Source organism: Piliocolobus tephrosceles, chromosome 6 (genome assembly GCF_002776525.5).
Source record: "Piliocolobus tephrosceles isolate RC106 chromosome 6, ASM277652v3, whole genome shotgun sequence".
Lineage (NCBI taxonomy): Eukaryota > Metazoa > Chordata > Mammalia > Primates > Cercopithecidae > Piliocolobus > Piliocolobus tephrosceles.
In genome coordinates this window covers 89,272,286-89,299,839 of record NC_045439.1, presented here as the reverse complement: position 1 = coordinate 89,299,839, position 27,554 = coordinate 89,272,286, and the positions used below count along the sequence as shown (strand labels likewise).

Here is a 27,554-nt window from a genome sequence, read left to right as displayed (position 1 = left end):
GCGGTGTGTGTGACGTGTGAGTGTGTGTGCGTGTATGGTGTGTGTGGTGTGTGGGTGTGTGTGGTGTTTGTGGTCTGTGCGGTGTGTGTGGTGTGTGTATGGTGTGTGTGTGGTGTGTGGTGTGTATGTGTGCGTGTGTGGTGTGTGTGTATGGTGTGTGCTGTGTGTGAGTGGTGTGTGTGTGTGTGTGTGTGTGTCGGGGGAGGGGCGTCCGCAGTTTCCGTGCGGAAAGATGGTGTCTTGCCTTCGGAGGGCTGCGCGGACACCCATCCCCGCTGCAAAGTGCCCGGGCCAGGCGCGGCTTGCTTTGGGTCGGGGCGAGCCCGCTGCCCTCTGCAGCAGACGGCGATGCGCGCTCCCCGCTCCAGCTCCCAGCTCGCCCCGCAGCCCGCGCGCCCTCCCGGTGCAGCATGCGGGCGCTGTGACGTTCTCGGATAAATGCCGTGTAACTGTGTAGGCGAATGAGAGCTAAAAATAAGAACGGAAAATCTATCATTAAGGTATCATTGCGCCAGCGCAGCTATTTGAAGGCTCCCATGGTCCCCGGCGCCTGCGTTTGAAGCCCGCCTTCAGGCTTTGGTGGGTATTTGCAGAAAACTCCCAGCAGCGGCTCGCCAACCAGACCTCAGGGTGCAGGGCGGGTGGCGCCAGTAATTATGGCAACTCTCAAAATAAAATAATACAAAATAAAGTAGCCAACGTTCACCAACCACCACCCCATCTCACCCCCTGTACTGTCCTCAGGTAGCTGGGGAAGCCGCCGGGAGTGCGGCAGGATGCTGGAATTCAGTGTGACCCGGCTGACTATGCAAAGACTAAGACTGGACGCCTTTGCAGCTCTATTTCGCCACCCACCTTCCTCCTTCCACCTTGTATTAGAAATAAAGTAGGGGGTGGGGGAGCCTTTGGAGGAGAAAATGACAACTGACACTTAACCCCAGGTCTACAGTGCGCCGCCGTGGGGCGCAAAGACGCAAACTCCCTGGTTGACTAGCCTCCGGGGTCCCACTGGGTTAAACGAAAATTGATCTGATTTGCTTTTTAACATCCGAAGGAGAGAAGGGGAGATGAGGGGAGGGAGGACAGGGTTTGTGTGTGTGCGTGTGTGCGTGTGTGTCTGGAGAGGGGGAGGACGCGCCAAGGTGCAGCCTGCGCGCGGCTCTGCGCCTCGGCGGGGCTGCGTGCGTGTGTCTCTGTCCGCGCTGCTGAAACTGGCTCTTCGAGGGATCGGCGTCACATGACTCCGCCTGCCCCTCGCCAGCGCGCAGATCGCCAGTCCCTCAGTTTGCCCGGCGCCGGAGGAGGGTCAGGCGGGAACTTCCGGGCACTGGGGCTCTGCGGAGCGGAGAAGAGGTTCCAGCGGGGAATAGTATATCTGGATTCAAGAAGCCGCGGCTCGGCGCCAGATCCTGGAGTGTAGATATTTGGGGGGAGGGGAGAGCGAGGGAGCGAGCGAGCAAGTGCCAGAGAGAGGCAGCGCGCAGCGCGCACGGACTGGGAGCTGCTGCGCGGAGAAGATGTAAGCGCGTGGGGTCTCGCTGGCCTCTGAGCACCATGCAGAAGGGGATCCGGCTGAACGATGGCCACGTCGCGTCCCTGGGACTGCTGGCGCGCAAGGACGGCACGCGCAAAGGCTACCTGAGTAAGCGGAGTTCAGACAACACAAAATGGCAAACCAAGTGGTTCGCGCTGCTGCAGAACCTGCTCTTCTACTTCGAGAGCGACTCGAGCTCGCGGCCCTCGGGGCTTTACCTGCTGGAGGGCTGCGTCTGCGACCGCGCGCCCTCCCCCAAGCCGGCGCTGTCGGCCAAGGAACCTCTGGAGAAACAGGTGAGGCGAGCGTCGCGTCCTGACCTCCCCGCGTCCCGGCCGCGGCCCTAGGGGCTCAGGGCCTTCAGCTGGCTGATGGCGTTCGAACTTTGGTCCCTCTACTCTTGGCACCCTAGGCGCTCTCTGCACCCTCAGCGAGAGGGGAGGCTTGCTCCCAGCCGGACGAGTGACTGCGGCGGGCAGAGGGGGCAGGGACTGAGGGCGGGGAGTAGATGTGGGCTGCGGCTGCCCTTCGCCGGAGAGCCCCGTGGGAGGCAGGTGCAGAGGGGCCGGCACCTGGAGATGCAGAGGAAGATGAGGTCCTAAGGACCAGACAGAGACGCTGAATCTGGACACACGTCCAGCCAAAAATGGTGCTCCCAACCCCCACTCCCACCACCCAACCCTAATAGCCCCGATCGTCTGCTTCACACTGGGAACGTGTAATTCCCCGCGCTTAGGCATGGGAAGGGCAAGACAGAGGTGTCCGAGCGCTGCCAGCCCCTGCCTCGCCGCAGCTGAGGGCGAAGAGCAGCCTGCGCTAGCTCCGGAGTTGGGCGGGGGTTGCGGGGCTACTCGGGTCAATTCGGTACCATCGAACGGTGGTGGGCTACCAGCTGGCGGCCGCTGGAGCAACAAGCCCAAAGATTCCCAAGGACAGCTCTGATGCGCCGGCTCTAGGGCCAGGGCTGCTGCGGAGGCAGCGGGACAAGTGGGAGCTTCTCTCCTCCCCCCGCCCTCTGTGCCGCCGCCGCCGCCGCCGCAGTCGCGGCTATAGCGCTGCGCTCCGGTTTCCTGAGCTGCAAGGCTAAAGAGCCAGGCCTGGATCTGACAGGGAGCCCGGGCCGGGTGGGGGTGAGCCTCTGGCCTGAAGGGAGGAGGGGCACCTGCAGAGAGAGCCACATTTAAGCTTGGTGCGCTTTCCAAAAGCATCTGGTTCAGCCCCTTGCCTCTAGGAAGATAAAACAGATGATAGTGGATCCTAAAATGCCGCTGTCGGTAGGAACCTGACATCCATAGGGCCCAACGGCTGGTGATTGCCTAGATGGGGACATTGAGGCCCAGAGAGAGAAATTCACTTGCCCAACGTCATGCAAGTAGTTGAGGCCGTCCCAATGTTCTGAAAAGACAACCGAGATCTCAAAAACCACTGCTGCATGAAGACGCAGACTGGTGGTGATTGAATTGAATTGGTTGAAATAAAAGCATCGCTTGAAGTCTTCCTCCCAATCGTCAGGACAGAGATCTGAGCTCAGTCTCTCTAGCGCATCTCTTCCTTCCCTGCCCTCAGCCAATGAGTGTTAGGAGATGGTTTCTGAGGACTGGAAAGTGTGCACAGGAATTTTTGAGGGTGGGTCCCTGGGGATGACAAGCCGTGTGGTGAGCAGGGACTCCCAGATGGAAAGAAGAGCAAAGGGCAGGCTGCTCCTTAAGCTTAAAGCTCACATGGAGCCTGGGGAACTCATGTGGAAGAGCCAGACCCAGGCCAGGCTAGAGAATTTGTTCGCAGCCCTTCAGAACTTGCCCCTCTCCAGCCAGTGTCCACCAATACCTACCGGGGGACTGCAGGCCAAGCCCCAGCCCCAGCCAGAACCTCCCTCCATCCCTCAACCCACTACGCTAGACCCCAGAGCTGAGCTCCTGGGTAGGCAGGAAGGGATGGGTGGGGGAAGCCAAGTTGGTATGGGCTCATATTATCTGTTCTCAGCCCCCTGGACCTGAAGACAGACAGGCCTGAGACTGAAACTCAGTTCTACAACTTCCTGGCTGTGTGACTTCAGTTAACTTGCTGAACTTCTCTGAGTTTCTATTTTGTAATCTACAAAATGAAGATAATAACAGCTACCTTTCTGGAGTTTTGAGAGCCCTACATTAAATAATGTATTTGAAAGTATGCTCCCAATACGTTTTAGTTAGATCTAGATGAATCATAGTTGAATCTGAATTATACCCACCTGGACAGAGCTATTTAGGTCACCAGATGTTAAAGTTGAACAGGACCTCAGAGATACAGCCTTCCTATTTTACAGACCAAGAAACTGAGAGGCAAAGAAAGGAAGTTACCCAACAACGGAGTAAATCAGTGGCAGAATCAGACCTAGAATTCATCCAGTGTCTAAGAATTCCTGAAAATGAGACCCCACATTGATTTCAAATCATCCAACTCCTGGCCCAGGTATTGAATTATCCTAGCAGTAGATCATGGGAGGAACATCAGTGCAAAACTAATTGATGAGATGCACTCACGTTCAGAGCCGTTTCCCCGGAACACTACTAGTCAGAGATCCTCAGGTGTGTTCACAAGAGCAGCCCTCCTGACACAAGAGAACAGAACATGGTTAAAAGTAGCCGATGATGGTTTGGCACAAATTTTTGTTAGAGACTCATACTTTAATCACATATGTTTATATAGGTTCCATTTGCCTCTAGACCAACTTTGGCTCCTGTAGAAAACTAGATCCTGCTCCTTCGGGCTACACATGTGTACAAAAATTCATCACTGTTTCTTTTCTCAATCTTGGAGTAAAATTGATGGTGCCAGCAGCTGCTCCGTGTTTCTCTTTGACTGGGTGCCCCATGGCATAAGCCACAGAGCCTAGCATGATAGGCCTAACTCCAGGCCATTCTGTGACCAGGTTTGAGCTACGAGAAGCTTTGGCTCAGTCTGCTGGGCATGTACAGAATGCCTGAGTTGAAAGGCCTCTATGAAGCCATCTGTTTAACTAGACTAGCTGGTATCTAATGAAGAATTGGTTTCAGCAGGAAGCCATTTTACCAACGTCCAAGCAGACAGCTTCCTCTCTGAAGGGTCAAGGATGGTTTCTGAAGGAATAGAAACCAACTCTTAGCTGGGAACCCCTAAGTGGCTGGGACAGAGTCAGGGACCATGCACATAGTAGGTGCACAGGAAATGCACATTGAGCTGGACTTGTTAGCCTATCATATGTTAATTCCATATTTTATGTCCTCAGCCTAGAAGCTGATTGTCACAGGCTGTGAGCCCCTGAGGAAGACAGACATAGATAAGGGTGAGCTCCTCACCCTGTGAAGATGCTCTAATAGCGGGATATGCAAGGTGCTCTGGGAGCCCTGGCACTGAGCCTCAGGCCCATCCTAACATTGTGCAGTCTCGTCTGACTGTATCCAGACCAGTTTGACTGCCTCTGGTGCAGCCCCAGTGTCCAGGAGCTCTATCCTGGGATCTTAAGGCCTCATGAAGCCAGACTGGCACATCCATGCCCCCCATTCCATCTGGCAGCTGCAAGCCACCTCCCTGGCCTGGACCCTTTGCTCAGTCCTGACCTCCTCTGCTCCCAGCCCTGTAGCCCACACACTGAAAGCCCAGGTGCTGTTGACTTAGAGCTTGGGTTCAGCTTCCCTAGAAGTTGGCCCTTGTTGTTCCATACCCTTCTTTGGCATGGAGTCCCCCGATCCTGGCTTTTCCCACTCTCATTCCAAACTCCCTGAAATAGAATGTCCAGCCCCAGCTTCTCAGTAGGGTGCCCAGCCAAACCACCTCCAGCACTCCTTTCACCCTTCCCAACCAGGAAGGGTCAAAATGTGGGCACCAGGCTCTTCCTGATTCTCTTAGGACAGAAGAGACTCAGACAAATCCTTGCAGCCAGAACCTCAGAACCTGATGTCGGTGGAGGTCCCAGAAGCAGCTCTTAGTACCTATTATGTACCCACTTTGTGCCCTTCCCTAGAGACAAGCCAAAGCCCCACTCCTGGTCCTCATGCACAGTACATATTACTGGTTGGCCTGGCAGATTCAGATCAACAACAGCCCTGAGGTTGATGGGTACACTTATTTTACAGATGAGGAAACAATTTCATCTGTGGCCACCCAGCAAGGCAATGGCAGAAATGAGACACGTTCTCTGGCTTTCTCACTCTGTAGCTATTCTGTTGTCACCACAAAGCACACCCTCCTTGGAATTATAGCACATTCAACCTCTCAGCCACTCAGAAAAATGAAAAGCTGAATGTAGAAAAATAAGGTTGCTCTAAAAGCAGCAGCCCTTAGACACAGAACCCTGGGATGCTCCGAAAGCATCAGTGGCTCCCATTGCCTTTAGAAAAATATTCAAACTCCCGACCATGACCTGGAGTACCCAGTGAGATCCACCCTTTGCTGGCCCCTCTAACCCAGAGCCACCCATCCCACTCCCCTCCTTCCTCATCCTGATCAGGCCACCACTTTTCAGAGCTGCATATGCCTCCCCTTTCCTATCTCAAGGCTGTGGCAGAAGCCGTTCCCTCCACCTGGAATGATCTCCCACCAACCATGGCCTTAGAGTGAACAGCTGCTTCTTCTCCTGCAGGTCTTAGCCTAAACGTCGCCTCCATCATCACATGCATTTACAGCACTGGACTCTTCATTCATACAGTTGATCACAGTCTGTGATTACTTCATGTATTTGGCCAGTTGCAAACCATCCTTCTCCCCACTAGAACATAAGCACCAGGAGCGCAGGAGGCAGGCAGAGGCAGGAGACTAATCAGGGGCTGCTGAAACCCAGAGTCCAGGTGAGAGAGGTGGAAGCCCCGAGAGGATGAAGGAACGGGGTCTTTACGATTAAAAAGAAAAAAAACTTTACCGAGAGAGACTCAGGTGGAAACTTAGCAAGACCTGCCATCCCATTGGTTGTTAACAGAAAAGAAGACAGGATCAAACCTGATGTCCATGGTTCTGCCTGAGGCCACCAGGCAGATGCATGTCACCTGTAGAGAGGGGAGAACTGAAGACAAGCAGGTTTATGGGCAATGGAAGATGATGAGTGGCAGTGATCTCATCACATTTAATTTCAGGGAGGTCACATTTGAGAAGCCCAAGGGCAGAAAAGAGCTTTAGTGTCCCCCACTCTCCGATATGGTAAGGACACTTATTACAGAAACCAGTGGAGCCCCATAAGGAGGACAGTGGGTGGTGTGTGCTGATGGGGGTGGACCGAACAAAAGGGCATGTGCAGAGACTCAGCAGTGGCAGCCCTGTTGTCCAGAGCCCAGGGAATGAAGTGATGTGGCTGCCAGGTGCACCGCAGGGGATGTGCAGGCTGGCTCAGGATAGTGCCAGCTGGGCAGAGCCTCATGAGGTCACTTTAGGGTATGGCTGCACTCAACGCTTTCACAGCCTGGCCTGGCTGGTCAGCCTTTTCTTGCACTTCTTCAAGGGCAACTAGCCAGCAGTGGGAAGTTGAATTTGGTGGCTTGTCCACACTAGGATTTCAGTTTTCAACACTGCCAGACAGGTGCCATCACTCCTCTTTCACAGGATTTGCCAAAGCTGCACAGAAGAAGTAGGGTTTGAACCTTCTCTCCCACTGGGTCACTGTGGACAAATCCTCAACTTCCCTTCATCGATGGCTTTCTGCCTCATTCTGAGGAGCCCTGGGGGCCACACTCCCACATCAATCAGAGCAGTCCCATTTTTAATTGTTTTGTGTATTAGGTTTCCACATGAGATTTTATCTTTCCCCATGCTTTAAAAAGCTTGCCCTTCACCATGAGTTGTTACTAAATGCCCTTCAACTCTGCCATGCTATGAATGCAGATTTAAATGTACATAATTTTGTAGCAGGATGTTTCAAAACGCCAGATCGAAAATACTGAATGATAATAAATACCATTTATTGAGCATCTGCTGTGTGCCAGGCACCAGAGTGCTTGTTTTACATATAGCTCTTCCCTTAATTATTCCAACAGCCCTGTGAGGTTCTCACTATTTGCCCATTTTCTAGATGACAAAACTGAGGCTCAGAGATGTTAAGTAAGTTGTTCAAAGTTACAGAGCAAGTACATGCAGAAGCTGGCCCATGAACCCAGAAGGTCTTCCTGATTCTAAAACCTGAGCTCTTCATCCACAAACAGCATAAAGACTGGCTGGGGACTGTTACTCCTTGCTGTCTATTACCAAAATACATGGAGAAAGAAAGAGAATTAACAGCAGGTGAAAATATGTCACAGTCGCGCCAGTGATTTTTGTGAAGGCGGCTTTTGTTTCTGCTTGGGTGGGAACTTTGCAACTCTGAATCCCCTGAGCATTGATGGGAAGCGCACCAAGGCAGGCATCCACGCCCCACAATCCGGTTTCCCTGGAATCTGTGGGTGCGTGGAGCCAGTGCCCGTGTGCGTGCAGCCAAGAACAGAACTCAGCCCCCTGATGTTTATGCAGGAGCACTAGTGACGCGTGGACTTGAGAGAGGTCCAGAACACTGCCAACGCCCAAACACTTCCGTGAGGGCGACTGTCGTGCAGGGAGCAGCTGGGAGGTGTGGGCACCCCCACTCTCTGTCCCCGACTCAGAGAGGAGAATACAGCCCCTCACACACACAGCCTTCATTTCCAGCCTCCAGCTTCCTTCACTGAGGAGTGATTTTGCCCCTGATAGTGAGGCAGCATTGAGAATTTCCAGCCATTGAGACCTAGCGTTAGATCCTGGCTCTAAATCTCGGCTCTGCCACCTCCTAGCTTGGGAAGGCTTTTAAGTTCTCTGAGTCTCAGTTTCTCCATCTCTGTGTTAAACTACATGCTGTTTGGAAAGCCCTAGCACAGAACAGTAGGTGTTATCAGTAAATTGTAGCAGCTGGGGCTTCGGTTCCACCTTTATGACAAGACTGTTCCTCACTATAGCAGTGACCTAGGTCCCTGGGGTCTCTCGCAGGCTGGAAGCAAGTCAACACTGAGCCCTGACCCTGCATATGAAAATAGGATGGAAATCTTAGCTCAAAGAACCTGCAAGTTCCTGAAAAGGTCTGAGCAAGCAAGCCCCTACCAAAGGACAGGTGATTGCTGTGGGAGCTTCCTTCATCCCTGTGGACAAACTATCACCAAGCTCTGTTAGTTTTTCCTCCTGGGTATATCTCTCAGAGCTGTGCCGTCTGTCTCTCTCTTCCTCCACCACTCTGGTCCAGATTGGCCTCACCTCTCACTTGGACTCATCTTATGCAATGGCCACCTGACTGGTGTGTTGGTCAGGGTAGGTTAGGTTGTGCTGTAATAACAACCAACCCCCAGAACTCCATCAGCACAACTAAGACTCATCCCTTGCTTGTGCTTTACATCCCAGGCAGCTGGCAGGAGGCCACTGCTCATGATGATCACTCAGGGACCTGGGCTGGTAGAGGCTTGGTCCTGATGCCAGCCTCCATGGTCCCCTCCACTGAGGAGAGGGAGTATGACAGATCTCTCATTGGCTTTTCCCAGAAGGGATCCACTCTGAGCACAGTTCACTAGACAGAGTGAGCCACCTGGCTTCATTTCAGAAGAGGTGCAGAAGTGCAGACCTACTGTGTGCCTAGACACAGAGCACCAGAGAGGATATGGTGCTAATGGTATCCACTGTCCCCACACATGCACTGTGCCCCCTCCCCCAGTCCACTGGTCTCTCTGCAGCCAGAACTACCTTTCTAAAATGCAAATCTGATCATCAGGAACACACACAGTAGCTGAAGAGAGGTTTTATGGTGGTTTCATGAGGACACGGATAGTGTGTGGTGTGAGTGTAAGCTCGGAGCTTACAGGGGCAGGATCCTTGCCTGGCCTCTCCTCCTTTCATTAAGCTCAGTGACTCTGTCATTCTTGACCAAGCGTCACAGAAGCATTTTGGCCACCAGACTTCCCTGGAATTAACAAGGGAGAGGATTTTAAAGGTTAAAGTGTCCTCCTGAGATGTTAATACTCCATTGACAGCCTTCACTCAACAGAGATTTACCAGTACCTCCAAGGAGCCAGGCCTATGCCTTCCTGGTGCTGGGAGGATGGGACAAACAGCAGGGACCCTCCCTGGAGGGGCTTGCCATCCAGTGAGGGGACAGTCTGTGAACAGACAGTGACAATGCAGTGTGATCCTTGCTGGCACACCAGAGAGCCAAGGAGGGGTGGGAGCTATGGGAGTCCAGTGAGGGCACTTCCCCCAGCCCCAGGTGTGGGGGGTGATTAGGGACATATAGGCTGCAGGGGACACCAAAGCTGCCCTAAAAGCCTGTGTGCTTTGTCACAAAGCTCAGGTCTTCCCAGGCCCAGTGTGGAGCCAGTGCAGGGCTCTGAGTGAGAAAGGGGCGGCTCCGATCTATGTGTTAGGAAGATACTGCAGAGTGAGAATGAACAGGAGAAAACCCATCTGGAGGCAAGAAGCCAGTTCAGAGGGGGCTGCAGAACTGAGCAGTAGCAAAGGCCTGAATTTGCAAAGTACCGTGAGCACTAAAAATCTCCCCTCCACTCCCATCCCAGCCTGTGACTCAGCCACTGAAGCCTGTGCTGAAGTGGTGGGCCACTAAAACCATCCAGAGCTCAAGAACCTGAGACTCTGCAGCCCCATGCCCTCTGCCCCATGCCCTCTGGGGCTTCCTACCTACTGGGTTTGGGGCGGCAGTGGGAATGTCAAATTCTCATCCCATGAAAACTTCAAGTGTTGTCTCCACACCTTCCAAGCCAGCCACCCACTCAGATAAAGCACCTTTGCAGATTACAGAGTCTTTTTCATGATTAGCATTTCATTTAACCACCATAGTAACCCTGCAGTTACTGTGGTTCTACATAAGAGAGGCACATCCTCATTTGACAGAGGAGGCTTGAATAGACAGAGTTCATTCTCTCCACAAATACCTGTTGAGTGTCTATTTTGTGCCAGGCACTGAGCTCTCACTGCTAAATGTCAGAATCTTCACCAGGCCTCCCGGTTCTAGGTCGATAAGGTCAGTGGACATGAGGCTAGTTGTTAAATGAGGTAATTTATACCCTAAAGACTAGATTTTACTAATCCATCAAGGCTAATGCAATTTCTTTCCCCTGAAACATGAGATAATTATTTTCCAAAAGATACATCCTAGTGGAACTTTTTTTTTTTTTCGAACTGGAAAATCCAACTCAGATCTTAAAATAAAGTCCTTTCAAAATCAGTTAGAAGAATGAATGAATTTTTGGTAAACTTAGCTGGTGTTCCAAAACTCCATATAGAAATTTAGAGAAACCTGATCAAGATGAACTTTTCTTGCTAGACTATATGAGTGAAATATAATCAATTTTATTTAGATGCCTCTTGGGCTTTTAGCCAAACTCAAGAAATTAGTGAAATCATTTGGAAGAACCTGTTCACATGTAGTGTTCTCAGCCTGCCCAGTTTCCCTGTGCCCAAAGCCTGCTGCTGCCCTCTCACCCCCTTTCCTCCTCAATGGGCCTTCCTGCCCCCTCACTGCACTAGTAGCCACCCCAGCTCCCTTCACCTCTGGTCACATCTGCAGGCAGCAAGGAATTGGGGTTAGGGGGAAGGGCTGGTGTTTCAGAAGGAAAGCCAATATTGGGTGGGCATCAGTGAGGAGAAGCAAGTAATTACATCTTAGTTTCCTAGTAGCCTGAGCAAGGAGGGAACAGGCTGGTTATGAGATAGTCATTGCCACATGGAAAGACAAAGTCCAGTTGCTCAGACAAGAGTACTTGTATCCCTGGAGCTTGCATATGGGGGACGAGCAGGGAAATGATGATGACCTTAAGGGTAGAGGCACTGCCAGTATAGGGCCTGCCCCCATGAGCAGCATCTGCTGGCTCTTAGGGGTGGCTGAGCATGCTCAGTGAAGACCACACTACAGGAGGCTTAAATGGTGGGGTCCCAGGGAGGTGTGTCCTGGTGTCCAGATAAGACAGTGTGCAGCTTGGAGAAGCCTGGGGAATGGATGGGCAATTTGAGCCTCTTAAATAGCCATTGCCTTCTTTTTTTATTTTAAATTTTGGGATTGGTAATGCATTTCCATAGCTCAACATTCAAAGAGACAAAAAAGTATACAGTGACAATGCTCCTTTAATGACTCTGTTCACTTCCCTAGTGGCCATTATACCAGTTTCTTATACATTCTCCCAGAGGGATTATATATACACACACACACACACACACACATATATATATGCAAACAGCTGTCCGTCTATATGCATGTGTGTATAATTATATAAATTAACACAGTCTGCACCATGTTTTTCTATTTTGTGGAGAGGATTCTCTGTGAGTACATTGATCACCATTCTTTTTTATGGCTCTGTAGTATTCCATGGTGTAGATATGCTATCATTTTTTTGACCATTCTCTTCTTGAGGAATATTTAGGTAATTTAAAGTCTTTTGCTTATTAAAGTAAATATCCCTGCATATGGGCCATTTGCAACCAAGTTTTTGACAGAAGCTGAAGGGCAGATACATCCATACTGAAGTTCATACCTTCATTCAGCAACTATGAGAAAGGGGGCTGTTGAAAAGGGGAGGGCAGGCTGGCTAAGGCATCATCACAGATTGAAAGATGTTTGTGCAGGACCAGCCAAGTGTAACAGCCACCAGGACCCTGTTTCATCTGTAGCCATGGCGCCCAGGTCCTGAAGCAATTTACATTAAAACAGAGACCCTTCCGCAGGCAGAGACCCTACACTGACATGGGCCCCCAGGCCTTGGGTCAAGCACAGCCTCATCCAAGGTTGATTCTGAAAGAGGGTGGCTTTCAAGGGCTTCTAAGCCCTGAGGTTGCAGTCACTTCCTGAATCTCCTCCCACCTACTTCCTCTCAACTCCCAGTGAGGCCAGGCAGGGAGGATGAGTGAACACGTAGCATGGCACCCAGGAGGTCAGTCTCTGGCCGCAGGCCTCTTCCTAGGCTGGTTTGGGGCCCAGAGTGACTTATGGCTCAGGCCCTAAAGACTGGGAACCTGGACAAAGACCTAAGACAGGCACTGAGAACAGGGACAAAGCAGAGGTTCTGGTGCAGCCACCAGGGCCCAGGAAGACTCAGACTTGAGAACTCAGAGTCAGAGTTTAGGCAGAAAGAAGCCAGTTGGAGCTAGGAAGGAGGTCACGAACTGGGGTCCTGACCCTGTGTAAAGCCACAGCTCTGGTTAGCTGGCCCTAACCAGAGCAGCAGAGTGGGACCTGGTAAGGGGTGGGATCAGCCAAGAGTGGTGGCATCTATCTCCGAGCCCACCCCACCCACCCCTTCTTTCAGAGGAGGCAATAAGCAGAGGCCCAGGCAGTAGGTCTGAACTCCCGAAAGCAGGATGAATTGGAGGGGCAAGGAGATCAGAGGGGACTGTTTGATGGTCCAGGTGGGTAATGGTGAACCCCTGAAGCAGGCATGGCAGTGAGGATAGGGGAAGGCACAGATTCCAGAAATACTAGAGAGGAAAAACAGATACAACTGGCAGCCAGTGACACAGCGGGAATAGGAGAGAAGCAGGAACTGAAGATGATGTGCAGGATGCCACAAACGCTGACTCCCTATGACCCACTGATCTTGCATGGCTGTGGCCGTTCTGGTTATGAGCCCCTCTCTACCACGTCCTCAGGATGGCGGCTGGATCCTACATTGTGTGTATGTGTGCAGGCATATGAATGCTCATGCATGTGTGTTTTCTAGTAATGTGCCACTGCTAGGTTGATTACACCCATCATTTGACCTTGTAAATGAATCCAGTGGTTACAAAACACTATTTCAGCCTTTTCATGAATGAGGAGCTCCCACAATGTTGTCCTAAACAACCCCGTGAGGTGGGTAATATTGTCCCCATTTTGTGAAAGAGGAACCTGTCCACAGAAGTGAAGAGGTGTGTTGAAGACCCCAAAGCTAAATGATAAATAATAAATTTGAACCCAGGTCTGATGACTCCAAACCCTGGCAGACCCCACAACCCCAGGGCCCCAAAGTGGACTCCCTGGAACACTGGTTTTATGGAATATTGATAGCTCTTCCCAAAAAAATGAAAACAAAAATATTCCATGGAGGTTCCAGAAAAGGCTCCTTATGGAAGGACTGCTCTGTGCCCTGTTGGCTCTCCCTGAAGAGGCACAGATGACTTTCTTGAAAAACAAGTCCCCCCAACCCCTTCCAGCCAGCTCCATTGCCCATGCCTGAGGGGTATATTCAACACCACCCACTTTGTGGCTTTTGCTATTAACCAATTAATAAGCTGGGCTCCTGGGCAGTAGTGACAAATGCATTCAGTCACCCATTCAGTCAACCAGGGCTACCCTGTGCCCCGGCCAAGGCATGGTTCCAGGCTCCAGGGAGAGTTCTTGGTCAGGAATCATTTCTTTGAAAGGAACAGGAGTCTTTTGCTCAAAGCAGCTTGAGCAAGAGAGGACTATCCTGGAAGAAACACAGCGGTAATTGATGGAACCCAGGGAGAAAATACATGTCTGAGTCTCCATGGCCTGAACACCTCCACCTGGCCTTGCCCCCACCACTTGAGTTCCATCACCTCCTCTTGCCACTTTCTCTGAGACCCTTCTGCTTCCTTCTTGGTTTCTTACTTGCACTTAGAGCTCAGCACATGCAGCTCATCAGCCTGGTCTCTCTGTGCCACTATGCCACATTCCCAGGAGCCCCAGATGGGTGACCCCTGGTACATATCCACTACTGCTCCAGGCAGTTGCATCCAGGACCATGGGCCTCTGAGAGGGCATGAGGGGCAGGGGAGAAGTCCTGTATTTCTCGTATGACAACAACCACGTTGCTCCTCCCTCAGGGATTCCAAGCTCTGGGTGATTATAACCAGCTGAGGGGTTTTCAAAAAGACCAGTGCCTGCAACCTCCCCTCCCCTCCCCACCCACCACTCTGTTTTAATGGATCTGAGAAGGGACTTGAGCAACGGTACTTCTTTAAGTTCCCAGACATCACTAATGTGTAGCCTGGATTGAGACTATGGGCTGTAGCTGGAAAGATAATCAGAACATCATTATGAGTTGAGAATGGCCTTGATGGTGCAGGATGGGGTTCTATCTGGGAGCCCCTGGCAGCTCGCCCATTAGGAAGAACCACCATGCCTTTCTGAAAGCACGTATACAGCTGGCATGTGTGTTGTCATTGATGGCTGCAAAGTGAACCATGTCTGGCTTCTAGTGGAGGCTAAATACCGGTTGAATTAATGAACAAGAAATGACTTGGAGAGTTTGGCGTGGGAAATTTTCACTCTAATACCACGTGTATAGAATTGACCAAGGCAAGTGTTGTTGGGCCCGTTTGTCAGAAAAGAACCAGGGCTCGGAGAGATGAAAAGGCTGCCCAGAGTGCCCAGCTCTAAGTAGAACTGCCAGACCCAGACTCAGCTATGGAGGCTTCCACCTGCTCCTCTGTCTGTAGGGGAACCAAATCCCAGTTTGGTCAGGACTGTCTTTGTTTTAGTACTGAAAGTGCCATGCCCCTGGGAAACTCCTTAGTGTCAGGCAAACCCAGGACAGTTGGTCACCCTACTGTCAGTGGTTGTCCAATGTTCCATGTTCAGTGCAGGGGCTGCAGGGGCTGCCGGTGAGTTGGGAGAGGCAGGAGGCAAAAGAGAGGCTAAGTAGGTGGGGCTTCAAACCCCCAGCCCCAGCTTCCAGAGGGGAATTAGATCCAGCCCCAGACTGACCTCAGGTAGCAGGGGCCATTTTGCATCTTGGTTGGGCAGGAGAGGCATACTGGGGCCAGAAGGACATACTGGACAGGAAGGGCATACTTGAGCCAGGTATGAGCTGGAGCTCATGCACCTCCAGGCTAGCTGAGGCCACAGGTGTGGTTCCAGAACATTTCCTCCAGCAAAGACAAGGGCCCGCAAGTGAGTCTAGTCGTGGCACAACCCCAGATGTGATTTCTGGGTACGTCACAGGTATAGTTTGTGGATCAATCCCTTTTTTCCTACTAAGGCCCCAGGCGAAAGTCTAGACTAGCGAGTAGTTCTCAACCTTGACTGCCCATTGGAATCAGCCAGGGATGCTATGTAAAACTCCAATGTCCAGCCATGGTTGAGATTCGCAGGTCTAGGGATACTCAGCAACTCAGGTCAAGCCTCAGGAGGTCCAGGCTCCATCCCTGCACCTGGGAAGGCCTTGGAATCATTGTGGATCTGTTACAGTGATTTTGATACTGCCAGTATTTCTCGCTCGATCTTAGGACTCCTGGTGGAATCCCAAATCAGGTTATCCATCTCTTACTTCAGGTCTAGGGAAGCTCTACGTCCATCTTTGATTTTTGTGGAGGCCCCAGGTGGAGCTCTGGGCCCATCTCTGCAGCCCTGCAGGAGCCTTAGAAGTGGTTCACCAAGTCTTACCTCTTCTCTGGCAAAATCGGGTGTGGCCCATTGGTGGTTTCTTCCTCTGTTGCATTTCTGGGGAATCCCTGAATGAGGCTGTGGTCTGTTCATGCAACTGCGGTTGGACCCCAGTGATGGTTCTGTGAATCCCTGGATGCATTATGAGGCCTGGGGGTGGCTCTGAGTTGGCCCCTGCAGGCTAGTGAGGCTCATGATAAGGGTCTTTCTACACAGCCCATGGCACCTTCCAGGTGTGGTAGTGGACCTGGGCCTCCCGCCCAGGTAAAGCTCCACATAGGATATTGGCCCTGCCCTCACAACCTGGTGAGTGCTCTGGTAGTGCTGAGGCTGTCCTTGCAGTCCTAGGCTAAGCCAGGTTCAGATGTATCTCCGGACTATAAGACTCCCCATCACTGACCCCCACATCAGCTGCCTACCCCACCCTAACCTGGCTCCAGTCTGGTTCAGGGAAGAGCCTCAGCCCAATTTCCCCACAGGTGCCAGCTTCCCTTAGAAGGAGCCATGGGCTTATCAGTTCTCCCTGAAGCATGAGCATGTAAGGAATCACCTAGGGTGCTCTTCAAAATAAATCCCAGTCGTACCCCTAGGGATCCTGATTCAGAAGGCCTGCTAGTACTTGGAGATCTACATTTTTAGCAAGCGCCCCAAGGGATATGGAGTGGACAACTGGGATACTGAAGTAGGAGAAATGCATTTTTACATCTGCTTATCTCTGGGGCAGCTGTAGATCCGAGCCTGATCCTGGAAAACTGGTGATACCCAGCAAGACTGAAGACAGTCCTGGCCCCACATGTAATTTTATCTCAAGTGATGGTGGCTTGTCTTAAGCTATGCTTCTCATACCTCACAGTGCAGCAGGATCACCTGAGGGGCTTGTTTCAAAACAGAGGTCTGGGGTGGAGCCTAAGAACTTACATTCCTAACAAATTCCGAGGTGATTTGGGTGCTGCCGCTGCTCCAGTGACTTTAAGGATTCTCATGGCAATAACGGTGGTGGGACATTCTTGGAAGAACAAGAACCACAGTACAGGCAGCATTCCCAGCACACATAACTGAGAAGAGGTGGAATCCAGGTGTTCCAGGGCAGCCAGTCTTGTCCCCATGCCACCCCCAACCACCTGCAGCCAGAGCCTGAGACACCACCTCTAGCTTTCCACCCTCCAACTCAGTGGCACCCCGTGTCTGCTAGTGCCATCCTCCATGCTCTGCCATCTCTGCTTGGCCTCACACCTCCTGCTCACCTGCCCTTCATGGTTCTGCTTGTTCATAGCCCTTCTTGTCTCTCACAACCCCAACTCCTAGTGGTCTCCTTACAGCTTCTGATGATACTGCCTCTCCTCCTATTTCCTAAGGCAAACTCCCAGCCTCACTTCCCTGTTGGGGTAGTTTGGAGAGCCCTTGGTCTACCTGGCCCCAGTCCAGCTTCCCCACAGGAACCAGCTGCCCTTAGAAAGAGCCATGGGCTTATCAGGCATCATGACTCCCCTGTCCGGGCAGGCTGGTGAAGGGCTGCGGGGGATGCTAGATCTGCTCCAGCAACTCTAGTGGGCCTGTGAAGATTTGTTATTGAAACTTGGATGCAGGTCCTATATCTGAATGTATCCTATATCCTTGATCACATATAGTGAGTCTTGATCACATCCAGGGCCCAGGGAAGGTGGGCATGAGGCTTTCTGTTGCATTGGAGAGTCCTAGGGTGTCCCTGGGACTGACTCCAGAACAATGCTATTGTTCTGCAGAGGAATCCAACTGGGATCCAGGCAAGCCTATGTGGTCACATTGTTGTGTCAGGTGTGACTCGGGTCCTATCCTGTGGTCACACTGAGGCTCTCGTGTTGTGACTCTGAGAAGCTCTGGGTAGCTCTGGTTGGTCTCAGCATTATTCTGGGGATGTCCAAGTTGTGATCCTGGCCTCATTACAGCAGCTCCAGTGTTGCCCCCAGTGAGAGTCTGGTTTTCACTCTGCAGCTTTGGAGGGATCTGTCTCTGGCCTCTGCCCAACCTTATAACTCTGAGGAAGCCCAGGTGGGAGTTCAGCTTTCAAAGGTGACTCGGGTCAGCCGAGCTCTGAACCGATACCAGCTGAGGTTATAAGACTGTCTCAAGAGCTCTGGTGCTATGCAGCGTCGTTGTTTTTCCATGGAAGAAATTGATATTAAGATTATTTATCAAGAACTCCCAGAAACCCCCTAACTGCTCCAGACCACCACCCTCGTGAGGTCCTCAGGTAGTTGCTGGCAATATAATGCTCCTCAGTTCTCTGCAGCTATCTCAGAGCTCCAGGGAGCTGGGCTGGCCTGACTGAGACTTTGGAGCTTGGGCCTTAAATCAAAGCAGGCCAGTGGCTCCTCCTTCCTCCCTAAGCTCATTTCCCAATAGCAGATGGTACTGCTCCAGAATCCAGAAAGCCTCTCCCAAAATACACCCAAACCAGCCAGAAAAGATCACAGGGACAGGAGAGTGAGTCTTAGGGCCAGAAGATATGTGTTCAGACTTCTAGGACAGGGGGAAGGAGTGGGAGCCCCTGCCCCTGGTACACTCAGTCACAGCCTGGAGAAGAGGAGGGAGCCAAGAAAGGGGAAACTAGGGGGCCCCAATATGGGGTGCCGCTTTGCAGCTGGTACCACCCTGATGAGTTAACTTCACCTGCCATGTGGAAAGAAGCTGGGAAGAGTGGGGAGGGAAGACTTGGAAAGGGGACACAGAGGAGAAAGGCAGGAACAGAGACACAAAGAAAGGAGGAGACAGCTGCAGAGGGCCAGGCGCAGTGGCTCACAACTATGATCCCAGCAATTTGGGAGGTCAAGGCGGATGGATCACTTGAGGGGAGGTGTTCGAGACCAGCCTGGCCAACATGGCGAAACCCTGTCTCTACTAAAAATATAAAAAAAAAAAAAAGCCAGGCATGGTGGCACACACCCGTAGTCCCAGCAAGTCGGGAGGCTGAGGCAGGAGAATCACTGGAACCCGGAAGGTGGAGGTTGCAGTAAGCAGAGATTGTGCCACTGTACTGCAGCCTGGGTAACAGAGTGAGAAAGAAAGAAAGAAAGAAAGAAAAAGAAAGAAAGAAAGAAGGAAAGAAAGAAAGAAGGAAGGAAGGAAAGGAGGGAAGGAAGGAAGGAAGGAAAAATAAAAAAGAAAGCTTCAGAGAATGCAAAGGAGAGAGACAGAGAGAAATGGAAAGAACAGAGAGGAAAGGAAATGATCCCTTTCCAGGCTCAAAGAGCCAAGAGGTAGGGTTTTCCTAGAACTTTGGTCTATCCATGCCAGAGGCAGCCCTGCTCCTTGTTGAAAGTGCAGTAATGGGAGATAGCCTTGCAGGGGATCCTGAGACCCACCATGAAAACAAGGCTTCGGGCTCAGGCATGTCCAGGCTCAGCCACCATCCATCTCCCTTGCATATTTGCTCCTTGGGAACACAGCATGAGCATCGGCAGCCCAGCCTGAGGGTGCAGCTGCTCTCCCCGGGGCTGGAGACCAGCAGAGGATAAGAGGTCCGAGTGTCCCTTGGGGAGGGTTGCCCCGAGCCTTGACATGCTCCTGTGCAGCCACCAGTCATGCACAAGTTGGGCAATTCAGATCCTCAACAACTTTGTGTCTATTTCCCTGAAGTTGCCCTTAACTTCTAAAATGGAATGGGGCCTAGAAGATCATCATATTTTACCCCAAGCCCATATCAGCCAAGAAATCACCTGTGCTTTAAAGTGGCACCCAAGCTTGCCAAGGAGAAAGTTATAAAAATATTAATAAAATAAGAAGCACAGTGAACATGCATTGGATGCTTGCTTGCAGGCACCAGAATTATCTCACTTGACTCTCACAACAACCATGCAAGGAAGGGACTCTTCTTATGCCCATTTTGTAGATAAAGAAACTGAGGTGAGAGCCATCCTGTGACTGGCCCCAGGTTACACACCTAGCAAGTAGTACTAACAATAACATTTCCCAGATAACACAATGCCACCTACACCTGTCATTTGTTGTCATCTGAAACATGAAGGAATATGAACCTCCACCTGCTTAGTCCGCCTCCAATTATTAAGGCCACTTCTTTATCTCAAAAGGAAATCAAGTTTCCCAAATAGAGTCTCCCTTTTTTAAAAAACCCAGACAGAAACTAAGGCTGAACTGAAGCATTTGTCTCCCTTTTTCCCCAGTTATATGCTCTGTCCCAGTCGGGAGCTGCCCAGATAGGGGCTGGGTGGAGAGTGGGCTCCTTGACCCAAACTGTACCACAAAGCTGGACTATTGCAACCCTGAGACTCCCATGTGCTCTCCATCTCCAAAGTCCCAGAAGATCAGTGGGACACACAAGCATATCCCAGACCCAACCTCACACCTGTGGAACCAAATGCGTCCTGAGCAGAATGCTAGCACCTGAGCATTTCCCAGGCAGGAGCAAGGCACCCCGAACATTACTCCCAAGCCCCTGCTGCCACCATCCATGGACCTCGTGGGGACATCCGGGGTTGGGGGCTTCCACTGTCTTCAGGTGTCTGTGTCAGCTCATGGCAGGGAATCTTCCATTTGGGCGAATGGCGCATAAGAGCCTCATAAGGGCCAAGGTTTTCTGCAAGTGCCGTAAAGTGTAATGGTGAAAGCTAGGTGGTGGGATATGAGTTCTTGCTGTAAAATAATTATAATGTCTGGGAATGTTTAAAATTTTCATAATAAAATGTTGGCAGTGGGTGAGGAAGGTGGACAAAGATCAAGGCCTTTTCAGCCCAGGCACCTCAAGGACCCAATAAGAAGCAATAGGAAGTCCCTTCTTCTGCCCGTTTCCCCCAAATCTTTGCCTTCCCTTACTTAAGAAACACCAGCATTGATAGTCTTTACTTTTCTGATGCCATCACCAAAAAATCTCTTTCTGTCCAACTGCTGTAGCAAGACCTGCTTCCCCTGGAGAAGTCCCTCCATCCTGGCTGGAAAGCAAGATAAAGATGGGAAATTGGTTGGCACAGAGAAAACTCTATCACTTATATTCCTCACTCCCAGGACTCTGCTTATTTGGGGTGAGCCTACATTGGGACAAAAACAGTGGTTACAGATCCTCACTAACCAAAAACAGCAAACAGGGTCTTGCCATCCCCACATGGGCCTGTGTCCCCGAGAGATGCAGCAGTGTGGCTGGGATGTCACAAGTGCCCAGAAAGGTTGCTTACAAAATCATTAACAAGTGCAAGAGGGGTGAGGACCATCATGAGGTCCTGGGTGCCTCATCAGAACCCCAAGGTGAAGTATTCATGTGTCTGTTCATTCATTCATTCATTCATTCATTCATTCATTCTTCAGCTATTCATCAGCATCCACTCAGTACTAGGCTCTGTGCAGGGTTCTAGAGTTTCCAAATAAGCAGGTACAAGCCCTGGCCCTGAGCAGTCCAAGACCAAAGGGTCAGCCAGGCTGTGAGGCTCCAAGGAAGGAGGGGCCTCATGGAGAAGTCTTGTAGGTGAGGGGAAGGATGGAGTGAAGACACCCCCCATCCCCAGCCTAAGCCTGGCCAGGCCTGAAGTCCGGGAAAACTCTTTTCCGAGACCTGAATCTCTGGCCTGTGTGTTCTCTGGGGCCCAGGGAGGGGGTCCTTGCCTGGCCTCTGCTGGGGTTCAGCCTGCCAGGCTGACCCCAGGACACAGTGCCATGCCTAGACCCTCACACCACACTTAGGCCACACACCTGACCCTGACAGAGAAGAGGGATGGGCCAGAAACATACACAGCCTCTGAGAGCTACAGGAGAGATTGGGAACAACCCAGGGCCTATCCAGAAGTGCAGGGAAAGACCCAAAACACATCCACACACATCCACGCATGCACACTCTCATTCACATTCTCCAGATATACTCATAGATGGATAGATATAAAAGCATGTGTATGTGTGTATGTGTGTGTGTGTATGTGTGTATGTGTGTGTGTAGATATATATATACACATATATATTAATATATATTTTTATGTTTATATATATGTGTCTGTGTGTGTGTGTGTATGTGTGTATATATATATATATGAGCTCAAAAAGACCTTGAGCCCAGCTCATCTAACTCCCCATTTCACAGATGAGGAAGCTAAGAATGACAAGGGGGAAGAGACTTAGTTGCTCCCGAGCCACACTGTCTCAACTGCAGAACTGACACCAGATAAGACCCCCTTTCCAGTGTTCTTTCTGCACCCAGAAAGCCACTTGCCCCCTATTAAGTCTTGTCCATTTCAGTGAAGAGAACAAACAGGGTGAACAGAAGGGCCCTGGGCTAAGAGTCAAGCCATTGTCACCCTAGACAGCAATCCCAGAGACACCTCGCACCCACCTCCAAGCCTCAGCCCCCTCTGTGAAGTGGGGTCATGCCACCTACCTCCACCGTGGTTGGGCTCCCTCAGGAACACAGTGACAATGCCTGCAGGGTGACAGGCACACAGCAGAGCCTCACAAAAACAGTCACTTTCCCTTTTTTTCCCCACACCACTGGTTGTGTTTTAGGTTTTCCTGCACATAGGTTTGGAGATCTGACATTCTCACTGAGTCCCTTTCAACTCTCTAAGCTCCCATTTTCTTAGCATCTTCCAGGAGCCTAGAGCTCATCCTCTCTCTCTAGATGTGGTCTTTGGTCTTTCCCAGTGGATTATACTCTGTCTCTGTGTCTCTGTAGGCTTCTCCCTCTCCCACCCACGCCCCACCCATCTATCTCTATCATATCTGTCTCTGTCTCTATCTCTGTCCCTACCAGTTCCTACATAGAGCAAAGTCTCATTACTTGCTACCCAAAGTCTGGATTTGTGCTGATTCAGAAACTCTGGGTGGAAGCTTACTTTCCCTTGGCAAACAATTTCTACAAATCAGTCGGGCAATGTGGTTGCATAAAACAGATGTCAGGGGGCAGGTTTACAAGCACAAAGGGAACAAACTGCTCTCAATTCATTCCAGGCACTTATATTCCAGCTCAGGCCTCCTGCAGCAGCAAAAGCAGCATTGGGCAAAGGCAGCCCAGGGTTCTGGCTTCAGTGATGCTGTTTCTAGCCTGGTGACCTTGGACAAATGAATGTGTCTTGCCTCAAAACATCCCCAACTAAATGGGAATAACAGACTTAATTTCTAGGGCAGTTGTATCTGTAGTCAGCTGATGTGTGCAAAGAACCTAGTACCATGCCTGAGGTGTGGTAGGGCCTCCAGTTTCCCCTTCTCCTTAAGGTGGAGGCCCTCACAGCTGCCTGAACTGCAGTTCCTCTGGCCAGGAGCCTGAAGTGGCTCTGGACTCTCCCTGTCTGTTATGCCTCACAGGGAAGCTTCTGGGTCACACCTGTCCTGAAAGCCATTCCTCCATAAACTGGCCACTACACTTGAACTCCAGGCTCGTCAGTCACTCAGGGTCTAGGCAGTGTCTCCTATCCCAGGAGGACAGCAGATGCAGGATGCTTGTTAGGAGACTGTGGCAGTAGCCCTGGAGAAAGGTCGTGGGGCCTAACCTAGGGCAGCAGTGATGGGGTCAGAGCGAGGCCACACAGGTGGAGTAGACAGGCAGATGAACTAGCAACTGTTGGAGTGACAGGAAGGAAGTGGGGAAAGCCTCTGGGTAGCCTGCGGCCAGCTTTCTGAAGCCTCCAGGAGCCCTGTGCCTGGTCTGCAGGACAGAGTTGGGCATCATCACCTGTCAGAAGCTCAGGGTCTCTGATGACTGGGTTCAGGCCTGGAGGGTCTTCCTGGCATCCTTCCTCACAGTTAGGTTTCCAGCAGGGGTGAGGCTGCAGGGGATTCCAGTACACACGGGTAGCGCGGAGCCATCTGCTTCCCCACTCAGTAGGGCCAATTGGGAAGACTCTGTGAGGAGTGAAAGGCCTCAGCCGAGCCCATCACCCCATGCAGCTCTGAGTACCCTGGTGACCCAGTGGGGAAGGAGAACACTCCTGCTCTGGTCCCAGCAATGGGCCCCTATAGCTCTGGGACATTCCCCTTGAGGCTCTAAGGAGACCCAGCAACCCCACTGTGCCTATATGTAGCTGAGTGCCTTGTTTCTGATTTGGGACTCTGAGTCTCACCTGCCTACAGGCTCCTTGAGGTGGGGACTTTGCCTTTTTATCTTTACATCCCAGAGCCAAGCCCAGGGCCTAAGCAGGCAGCAGTTGTCCAGTGCAGGTGTGTCATCCTGGCTCCTCTGCTTTCCCACTGTTTGACCTTAGGCAAGCAGCTCAACCTCTCTGAGCTTCAGGTTCAACAGCTGTAACACAGAGAATACCTGTTCCGCTTGGTGAATGTGGAAATAATGAGATCATGGGAGACAAGCATTTGTGTGTTCATCATCTCTCGAGAGATGGGGAAAGTGCTAGGTAGCCGCCTGCCACTATGTGTCACCTGCTTCCTCCTTGAGGGGGGCGGGTTGCCCACTGGAGCCTTTCAGATTCAGTTATTTGAGGCTATAGCTGACATTTCATTCTATAGCCCCAGTTATCTGTTTCCTAGGAAACAAGAGACAGACATTGACTCTGTAACAACTCTCTCTCCCTCTCCCTCTCTCTCCCCTCACCGCACTCATTTCCCCCGCCCCCTGCTTCACATACACCCGGCTGCCACCTAGACTGACAATTAACAAAAATACATAAATGTCAGCAGAAGCTAAAATTAGTTTACACACTGCACCTTGTGCTGCTGCTCCCTGCCACCTGGACACTGAGGGATGGAGGGACGGGCACCCTCTCTGGCTCAGTACCACACCATGGCTGGCCTGTGGTGCATCCTCTGAATGGCAGACCTAAGGACCCCTCTCTGCACCTCACCCCCTGCCTCTGTCCTCCCCATTTTACCAGGACTAGGCCCAGGCTGGTCCCCCAGCACTTCGTTTGTCTGTCTGCTCTCTTCGACAAATCCCTCTGCGTGCAGAACTGGCCCCTCAGAGCCCCTGCCCCTTCCTCCTGCCAATGTCCCAGCCCAGTCTGACTCTCCCAACATGCCCAGTTGCTCAAACCAGAAACCTGTGCTTTGTACTTGCTGTCCTCTCCTCCCACGGCTCCTCCTCTCAGCTGCACCCCAGGCCCCTGCCTGCCCGCCCACTGGCATCCCTGTACAGCCCCCTCCCCCTCCCAAATATGCTGTGAGCTCTGGACACCAAGCTGTCCCCATGCTCTTCCATTCAGCTGAAATAAAACCAGAACCAATGTCCCATCCTCTGGGAAGCCCTCCTGATCTCCCTGGGATAAGTCAGTGGGTGACTTGCTGTGTGCCCCCACAGCCCTTTGTTCTTACCTCCATGACAATAGTGATTGCACCACATTAATTATAGCAATTACAGTGCTTACTAGGTGCCAAGCATTCTTCTAGGAGCTTTACATGAATTTAACTCATATAACAGTATTGCAGATGGGTGTCTATTGTCTGACTCTTCCGCTTCCCTGAGTCCTTAAGGGGCAGGGCCCATGGTTGGCATGGTTCTAAGTTAGTCACCTACACCCAACACAGAGGTGGCTTCCAGTGGGCTCTTATAGGGCCCGTGTCTGTTTACTCATTGCTCTAACCCCAGGACCTAGAAGGGCACTTAGTCCATTTTTGTGCTGTGAGTTAAATACATGCTGCATTGAATTGGTAACCCAATTCCCAAAAGGATGTTCTAATGATGTGCTTTCCCTGCCTTCCCATCGGCGTGCCTGATGGTTTCAAACTGGCTTTTTTGCAATTTGTTGTCGAACAGGGCTTTGTGTGTTTTGTTTCCTTCTTACAATATCCTAAGCATAGGTTCTGTTACATGGTACAAAAGCCCTTTTAATCGAGAATCGGAAACTGCTAAATAGAATGGCATTCTGATTATCACAAACAAGGAATCTGTGCCTAGCTCATGTGGCAACAGGCACTTTGCAAAATAGCTAGATTGATTGCAGGAGTCTCTGTTGGTCCCATGGACACTCTGGTAATTGGAGATGTCTTCTTCTTGGTACAGCATTACTTCACGGTGAACTTCAGCCATGAGAACCAGAAAGCCTTGGAGCTGAGGACAGAGGACGCAAAAGATTGTGATGAATGGGTGGCAGCCATTGCACATGCCAGGTATGTCTCCGTGCCCAGGGCAGGAATCCCCCACCCCATAGTCCAGGCAGAAGAGACCAGACCCAAGGGCCCTTGAACAAAGCCAAGCCCCATGAAGAGGAGGGCAGGGGAAAGGAAGAGAAGAAGCATCTCTTGGCAGGGTCCACCCTTACAGCCTGCACCTCTGAGATGAGCCTCTCAGTGCCACAGGGAATGAGAGGCCATGAGTATTGTAGCTCCTACCCTGTTCCCACACTAGTTACCTCTTTTATATTAGTGGAACCAAGTATTTGGTTTGGTTAAAGGATTTTGTGGTTCCTGAAGCCTAAGTCCTCCAACATTCTGACCCAAATGCAGCCATTCATTCACTGCATGACCATGGACCAGTCCTCTCTGCTCTCTGGACCTCACTTTTCTCATCCAGAGACTGACATTCTAAACCTCTCTGAACTTTGACACTCAGAGATTCTAGGCCTGCTCCTTGCCTCTGCTCCACCAGTAAGTGCCCCCTGGAGGGAGACTCCCTGGGCCAGGAGAGGGGAAAGACAAAGGACAATAGGTACCACAGAGACAACAGGGGCTCCAAGCTGAATGGAGTCCCTTTTGGGTCCTAGGGAAATGATGGGTTTGTGAGCCAGGATGTGATTCCAGAGCTGACAATCGTCTGGCAGAGCTGAGCATGGTTAGGGGCAGCAGCACCCAGACTTTCCGTTCTGGGCATTGGATCTTTCTAGCTTAGTGAGTAATGGTGTTTCTGTGGCTGCTGCCTAAAAAAATGGAAGCTCCTGAGGGCAGGGATCAGATGAGATTCTTTGCATTACCGAGGCCTGATAAATGCATAGACAGAGTGCCCAGTAAATATGGGTTAGAGGAATGCAAGAATGGATGGATGGTTGGAGGATGGATGCAAAACTGGTTTTTGAGTTACACAAGGGGAGTAGCATGATCAGAACTGTGATCTGAATTGGAAATTGCTCATGATGTGGAGGATAAAACTGAGTGAGGAAGAACCCAGATGCAGGGGGAGCAATTGGACCTCAGTCTCCTAAGCACTAAAGTAGAACCAAGAGCACAGTTATTTTGAGGAGCAAATGAAATTATTTATGTGAAGGGGCTTTGTAAATGTAGAAGTATTATAGAATTCTAACTTTTACGTGCTGATAACCAGGACTACATTGATTTAGAATCTCAATCAATACGAAAAGTTTCTAAAGGCAATGAAATACCAATACTTATATGGTAGAGTGGCTAAAATAGTTAAGACAGAAAATATTGAATGTTGAAGATAAGTGGAACAAACATGACTCTCATCTAGTGCTGGCAGGAGGATAAAATGGCACAACCGCTTTGGAAAATTGCAAGGCTGTTGCTTAAAAAATTAAACATACATCTGCTCTGTGACCCAGCAGTTCCACTTCTTGGTACTTATCCAAGAGAAATGAAAAAATGTCCATAAGAAGTCGTATGCAAATATCCCTTAGCAGCTTATGCATGATAGTCCAAAACTAAGAATAGCCAATGTGTCCATCAACAGGCAAATGTCTAAAGTCACCTTGGTACATGCATGCAATGGGATGCTGCTCAGCAGTAAAAGGAACCAGTTACAAATGCGTGCAACCTGGTGGATGAATCTCAAAATCAATTTTCTGAGTAAAGAGTCAGACACAAAATAGTACATGATAT

The 27,554-nt window shown here is 50.9% G+C and overlaps 1 protein-coding gene across 3 annotated transcripts in view; it reads left to right on the top strand.

Moving 5' to 3' along the window:
• The first annotated feature begins 1,280 nt into the window (after nt 1-1,280).
• RASGRF1 (Ras protein specific guanine nucleotide releasing factor 1) overlaps nt 1,281-27,554 on the top strand; it is a 128,726-nt gene continuing 102,452 nt past the window's right edge. For 2 of the 3 annotated variants that reach the window (XM_023193410.2, XM_023193409.2), the window contains exons 1-2: nt 1,281-1,830; nt 25,786-25,892. In XM_023193410.2, coding sequence (XP_023049178.1) covers nt 1,555-1,830; nt 25,786-25,892 — 383 coding nt within the window. In that variant the 5' untranslated portion in view covers nt 1,281-1,554. Of the gene's footprint in view, nt 1,831-25,718; nt 25,893-27,554 lie in introns of those variants that run through there. The other variant, XM_023193412.1, reaches the window with a different exon arrangement.